Source organism: Mastomys coucha, unplaced genomic scaffold (genome assembly GCF_008632895.1).
Source record: "Mastomys coucha isolate ucsf_1 unplaced genomic scaffold, UCSF_Mcou_1 pScaffold15, whole genome shotgun sequence".
Taxonomy (NCBI): Eukaryota; Metazoa; Chordata; class Mammalia; order Rodentia; family Muridae; genus Mastomys; species Mastomys coucha.
In genome coordinates, this window is record NW_022196897.1 from 36,826,999 (window position 1) to 36,833,883 (window position 6,885).

A 6,885-nucleotide genomic window follows, 5' to 3' on the forward strand; every position below is an offset into this window, starting at 1 on the left:
ACAAAGGAAATTGTAGACGTGAACATACAGCACTCAGAAAGATTTGCCATTGGGGTTCTACTTAACAGATGTGTATTGTGGCTTATATTGGCTTTTCATCTTTACGAGTTTATGCTGTATTCTGCTTATGTCATTAAAAGAACTCTAATATGCTTTTCTCCTTTATCAGTAACAGGGGGCATCACAGAGGAGCAGTTTCAGACACATCAACAGCAGCTAGTTCAAATGCAAAGGCAGCAACTTGCGCAGCTTCATCAGAAACAGCAATCCCAGCATTCCTCACAGCAGACACACCCAAAAGCACAGGTGACCTCTTACTCTCTTCTTTCCCAAGTTTCTACAGGTGACTTTGTACCTCTGTTCTTGAGTTAGAATTAACCCAGATTTTCTTTTATTAAGTTATCTATTTCTGAATGGCTAGTCTCTAGCCATTTCTAGACTAGTGTTTGGTTATTTGAGAGCCAAATATGGTAGTTTTTGTTTAGGAAAGAATTAACTAGTGTTTAGAAGGATTGTTGAGAGTTTATAAAATAATTAGCTATTTTTTAACCCCCCCTCATTTTTTTCAAGAATATGGCTTTTCTAACCTCTTCAAGTTTATACTTAAGTGTCAGTATAGCCTAGGAGGAGAAGGAACTCTAAATTATGTGGTGAATCTAAGAGCCCCTTGCCTGTGTGAATCACATTTCCCTGAGGGGAAAAAGAAATGCCACATGCCACCAGAAGTTCCTAGACACCCATAAGTATAGACACCTTGATATGAGCTCTGGAAGACTCCCTGTGAGACATGGCTTCTACAACTGTGCAAGAACACAGTACTGTTGCTTTAGGCCGTTGAAAGCCAAACAAAATAAAAGGACATAGTCTCAAGGTTGAATTGGCAAAATAAATTTCATATTTAAGGTCTAAAATTGCGTTGTCCATAATTAAGACTAACTCCATTCTGTCATACTCGTGGAGTTCTCAGACCAAGATCTACCAGCAGTGATTTAGTTCATTCTCAAGAGTCTGTCCTTCTACATTAAACTCAGGAGTTGACACCAGGGAAATCTTGATGATCCTGGTTGCTATCCACACCCCCTGTGACAGTCCTGGTGGATCTGGCCTTGGTTTATAGCCTGTGGCTGTCTGTGTTAGTAGCAGTCAGTTCTACACAGAACCGTAGAAGAGTGGCCACTGTACTTCGCTTGATTTGGTTTTTGTGAGTCTCTTCCGATAACTAACCTGAAGTGCTTACAGCCTGCTTCAAAGCTGGGTCCGTCTAGGTTTTTACATTGTGATAGAGTAGCTGTGAGTCATGGCTATGATTTCATTTCATCCACAGTGTGTACTCATCAAATTGTTTGTTTGTTTGTTTGTTTGTTTTTTGGTTTTTCGAGACAGAGTTTCTCTGTGTAACCCTGGCTGTCCTGGAACTCACTCTGTAGACCAGGCTGGCCTCGAACTCAGAAATCCGCCTGCCTCTGCCTCCCAAGTGCTGGGATTAAAGGCATGCGCCACCATTGCCCAGCGTCAAGTAGTTTTTAAAGTGTTTATTATTATGTAGGAAAATTAATAGAGCATGGGTTTTTCAGTTTGATAGTTCTTTTTCAGAAATAGTTGCTTTCTAGTTTCTAGTGATTTTATGCTTCATATACCAAAGAAAAGTCTGTCTTAAATCTCTCATCTAAGAACGTATTATGACTTTATGATTAGAGTGGCAATATCCTTTTGAGTTCCACACATTTCTTAATATGTTCACTAATCACATCTAACAAAACAGAGTATAGGGTGCTGGCAGGATGGCCTAGCAGGTAAAGGCGCTTGCTGCTAAGTATAACAACTTGAGTTGGATCCCTGGAACTGACATTGTAGAAGAACAGAACCAACTGCTGACAGTTGTCCTCTGACCTCCCTCCACACACACATGCTGTTATCCCCACAACCCCACACATGCAGAAAAAGAGAGAGTGATTAGATAGATAGACAAATGTGGAAAACTGAACTGTGTTGGTTTCCATTTTATAGGGCTCAAGCACCTCTGACTGTATGTCTAAAACACTTGACTCAGCCAGCGCCCACTTTGCTGCATCTGCAGTGGTCAGTGCTCCTGTTCCAAGTCGCAGTGAGGGATCCAAGGAACAGAACACTGGCCACAACAATATGAATGGTGTTGTCCAGCCTTCAGGTACAGCTGGGGTTTCTATAATACTTATTAACTTAAAATTGCCACTCATCAAGATGGGTTTGATTTTGTCATATACACAGGGGAAATGTATAGAGTACTGTTTGATGCCTTGGACTGATACGAATTAATAGCTGAGTGTTTTCTAGTATTCTCATTGTACCTTCTATATACCTATCTCTATCCATTCTGATTCCATTCATAGACTATTGGATTCATAGACTATCGGTTGCCTCACATGTTAGGAAATCCATTGAGTTCATTGTTAACCACCCCCATTGAATCATGTATAAATTGTTTATAAAGTAAAATACAAACCAACATGGTCTGTAAAAAAGTCTGAAGTTGGGTTTGCTTTCCCAGGTGCACATGCAGAGGGACACCTCCCTCCACTCCTCCTCTGATAGAGTGCAGCTGTGAAAGCCACTTGTTGCTTACTGCCTGACTGGTGCTCTCGAAGCTCCCAAGCTCAGAATTCTCTGGCTTGTTTACATGTACTCAGACCCTTTCTGCAGTCTGCCTTGCTGATTCTTGTATGCCTATAAATCCTTAGGCAAACCCAGCCATCATTTTCATCTGTCCTGTTGTATTTATCTCTGGAGTTGACACATACAGAGGTAGCAAATTGCTTTGGAAACCTCCTCATATGACTATGATATGGAAAGCTTCGTATTTATTTAATTAGAATATGAGTACATTTATTTTTATTACTGAATTCCTGATTCTTTAAGCATCTTTTATTGTCCCATTACACTAATTGAATGATTTCTCCCTCTTTTGCAGGACCCTCTAAAACATTATATTCCACCAATATGGCTTTATCATCCAGCCCAGGGATTTCAGCTGTACAGCTCGTAAGGACAGTTGGCCACACTACCACAAACCACTTGATCCCAGCCTTGTGCACAAGCAGTCCTCAGACACTTCCCATGAACAATTCCTGCCTGACCAATGCAGTGCACCTCAATAATGTCAGTGTTGTTTCTCCTGTCAATGTGCATATCAATACACGGACTTCAGCACCATCGCCAACAGCCTTAAAACTTGCCACAGTTGCTGCCAGTATGGACAGAGTGCCAAAGGTTACTCCCAGCAGTGCCATCAGCAGCATAGCCAGGTGTGTGCATGCGGGCACCATTCTTAAACTGTGCTCTGACTGTTCCAAATCAAGAGAAGGGCCTTTTTTTGCTTTGTACTGCTCAAGTATATCTTCTGACAGACTTGATTTTTCAAAAGCTTGAAGATTTGCTTACTACAAAAAAAGCTCTTTGCCTAGTAGTATCCTTAAATGCCAACCAGAGTTGTAAAAAGAGAAAACAAAAAAAGTCAAATTGACTGATTTTAAACACTTCAGTCAATTTCATCATGTTTTAAAATTTTTTTATTTAAATAAGTTAGGCAGCAGTCGTACATGCCTTTAATCCCAGCACTAGGTAGACAGAAGCAGTTGATCTCAGAGTTTGAGGCCAGCCTGATGTACAGAGCGATTTCCAGGGCATCCAGGCCTACACAGAGAAAATTTTATTAAAATTATTAAACTTATTAAAAATGTTTTATATTATTTTATGTGTATGAGTGTTTGGCGTGTGTGTGTGTGTGTGTGTACTATGTGCATGCCTGCTATCTAAGGATACCAGCAGAAGGCATCAGATCCCTGAGACTGGAGTTACAGATAGATGCAAGTCATTATCTGGATGCTGGAAATCAAATCTGGGTCCTCTGCAAGAAGAGCAGTGGTACTCTTACTGAGCCATCTCTCCAGCCTCCATCCTATCTCATTTTTATAGATTGACAGTATAGGTTGAAGCTGTTATCAGAGCTTAGGTTGAAATCAAGCTGTTATTCTTAGCTTTATAATTTTTAAAATAATTTTTATAGTATGTATGTATGTGTGTGTATATAATTTTGATGAATTTTCAAGTTTTGCAGGGCAAGTTTTATGTTCCTTTCAATAACACTAATGCAAGGAGAACAGTAAATCAGAAGAAAATTGATCTGCATGGGTTAATAAGTTTATGATGTTAAGCCTATAAGAAGGAACTTGGATTAGTAATGTTAGATATTCCCTAATCTTTCATTAGTATTAGAAATTAGTGGAATTCTGAACTGAAGAAAATCTCTTTATTCCTGCCTGGAAATTATAAAAATGGAGGGTTTTCTGGAATTATGTTTAGTTATAGTTACTTAAAAATGGGACTTATACATAGTCAATGTATTCTCAAGAGTACTAATGCTTATTCTCCTCTTTGCCTTATAGAGAGAACCATGAACCAGAAAGACTGGGTTTAAATGGACTAGCAGAGACAACAGTAGCTATGGAAGTGACATAACGGAAGGCACGTGGCATGACCTGTGTGGATGGTTGCAGTCATTCCTATTCCAGCGGAATACAAAAGGCGGGCGACACTCTGTGGATCACAGAGCAGAACAATGGACCTAAATGGAGTACAGTATACCGGATGTTAAGTCGATATATGATGTATATTTTGTAAAATTGGGAAAATCACTACCTTGTAAAATAGTTTATTTGTATCATCAATATTATTTCTGTTACTTGAATAGTAGATATTCATCATCATGCTTTTGCACTTGAATTTGCAACTGAATGGATTTTAAAAATAATTCTTTAATGGGATCATGAGCATGAAATGGGATCCTGCATCACTTGTTTTAACTATTTATTTTGCCATGTTTACATTTTGTATCTTGTAAAAAAAAATAAATCCAACTTTGTGTCTAAAAAGTTAAAGATTCATAGCTAGGAAATGAAATTCTTGTAATTTTTTTCTAAAGGAACTGTAAAGTTTTCACTTGGTTCATTTTGTTTCACAATTTGACTAGATGGACTTTTTGGTAAATACTTTAGTGGCATTTCACTGTCAAATACGACTTCAAGGCAAAATAGTATTTTCTATTACTGTGCAGGGGAAAGGGATGGATCGATACATGCAAATTTAATGTAGTAACTCACTTTTCCATATATTTTGAATGTATATTTCTATTTATAATACCAGTTTATAAAAAATAATTACACAGAAAAAGTGGACTAGGAAATTATGCATCTAGCACATTTAAACTGTGCAGATATGAAAATTTTTCATGGATTACATTTTATCTGAAGACTGCATATTTTAACTGGCTTTAAAACTGTAACACACCACATAAAAGATATTTACCAGGTATGTATTGCATCATATCATTGCAATAATTATTGGAAGTCTATATATCGAGCCATCCCAGGTTTTGGGAGGGGGGAGGGTTGTGGCAAGATTGTCTTTTCAATTTTGGAGAGTTTTCCTGTGGCTACAAGGCAAGTAACGGGTTGGAAACCGTCTGACTGTAAGTGTTGGACACCTTCATAGTGTAGTGTTTTAGTGACTTTTTTATACGGTTCTTGTAAATTAGATACGTGTAGTGGTGTTTCAGAATGTTTGTTTATGCACTAGTTCAGACAACTTTCCCTGTTACTTGTTCTTGATAAGTGAAAACTGCAGGGAAATAAAAAATACATATCAAAACACGGCCATGCTGCATATGTATTTATTTCACCATGTGCACACAGCGCAAGTGAGGACAGAAGGGACAGGCCAGCCCGTGCAGCACTTGTCCCAGGCTTTCAGGCGTTGAGGGGAAGCTCTAAGGCTTGTCTCTGGGCTCCATTGGGTTTCAGATAATCCAATTAAACTACCTTTGCTATGAAAGTTCATAAGATATTTTACAGAATGTAAGTAATTTACAGTATAGCAGTCATTGAAATCTCATAAATGAGCCTCATTTTATAAATAAATAGAGTATAGTGTAGAATTATATTGCGAGGGGGTTTTGGAAGTCCTAGGAAATGTAAATATTTTTAATGAATACAATTAAAACCATTTCAAACTGAACATAATTTTATACCTTTTTTATATCTCCAGTCCTGAAAGTTGTAAACTTATTGTCACTTAAATTAATGGGCCAGGATTTCTGCTGAAAGTGGTTTTTATTCAGATCCTAAATGTAAAGCAATTTATGGTCAAAACCACAGGGGACAAATAAATTTACTTTGTTGGTTGTGACCTGATAGGATCCATGCTTGTTTTTGCCATACTACCTCTGGGGTTCACTGATGATGATATAAAGGAAATAATTTGATTGATATGTATATGACTATGTTCATTCTGCTTACAATTGGATGTATCTTGCTATTAAGAATTTGAAACAACTCAGTGCTAATTTCAGAGAAAGCTTCTCCCCTCCCCCCATTTTGCTGAAGTAAAGCATGAAGTTAATTTGCCTTATGTGATATATGTATGTATGTGTGTATGTTTGTGTGTGTCATAAATAAGTGAAATGAGAACTATGTATTTGTACAGTTTCTGGAAGTGATTACAAGTCCAGAACTTACGAAAGACTGATTGATGGCCGATTGATTTATTCCTTTTGAAGTAAAATAGACAATTTCAGCCTTCCTTCTTTTGCTGGTTGTACCTGCTTCATAGAATGGATTTCAATTAGCCGTGCACACAGTTCCAGCCCTTCTCCAGGGCTGAAAGGAAGAGGAGCTGTTGAATTAAAGGGTGGTTTGTGTGGTTGCTCTGTGTGCTGCCAGTTCTGCTATGTCTTGGAACTTTTCAGAACACTGGGCAAATGCATCCCTTTAGAAGGAGTATGTGTAGGAAGAGAGGTTTTACTTGTATGTGTGCATTTGTTTAAATTACAAAATGACTGTGTGTGCTGGGTCA

The 6,885-nt window shown here is 38.1% G+C and overlaps 1 protein-coding gene across 2 annotated transcripts in view; it reads left to right on the plus strand.

Moving 5' to 3' along the window:
• Positions 1–6,437, plus strand: part of Epc2 (enhancer of polycomb homolog 2) — a 95,496-nt gene extending 89,059 nt beyond the window's left edge. The window contains exons 11-14 of one of the 2 annotated variants that reach the window (XM_031370182.1): positions 170–306; positions 2,008–2,167; positions 2,948–3,281; positions 4,422–6,437. In XM_031370182.1, coding sequence (XP_031226042.1) covers positions 170–306; positions 2,008–2,167; positions 2,948–3,281; positions 4,422–4,494 — 704 coding nt within the window. In that variant the 3' untranslated portion in view covers positions 4,495–6,437. The remainder of the gene's footprint in view (positions 1–169; positions 307–2,007; positions 2,168–2,947; positions 3,282–4,421) is intronic. The other variant, XM_031370183.1, reaches the window with a different exon arrangement.
• The last annotated feature ends 448 nt before the right edge of the window (positions 6,438–6,885 follow it).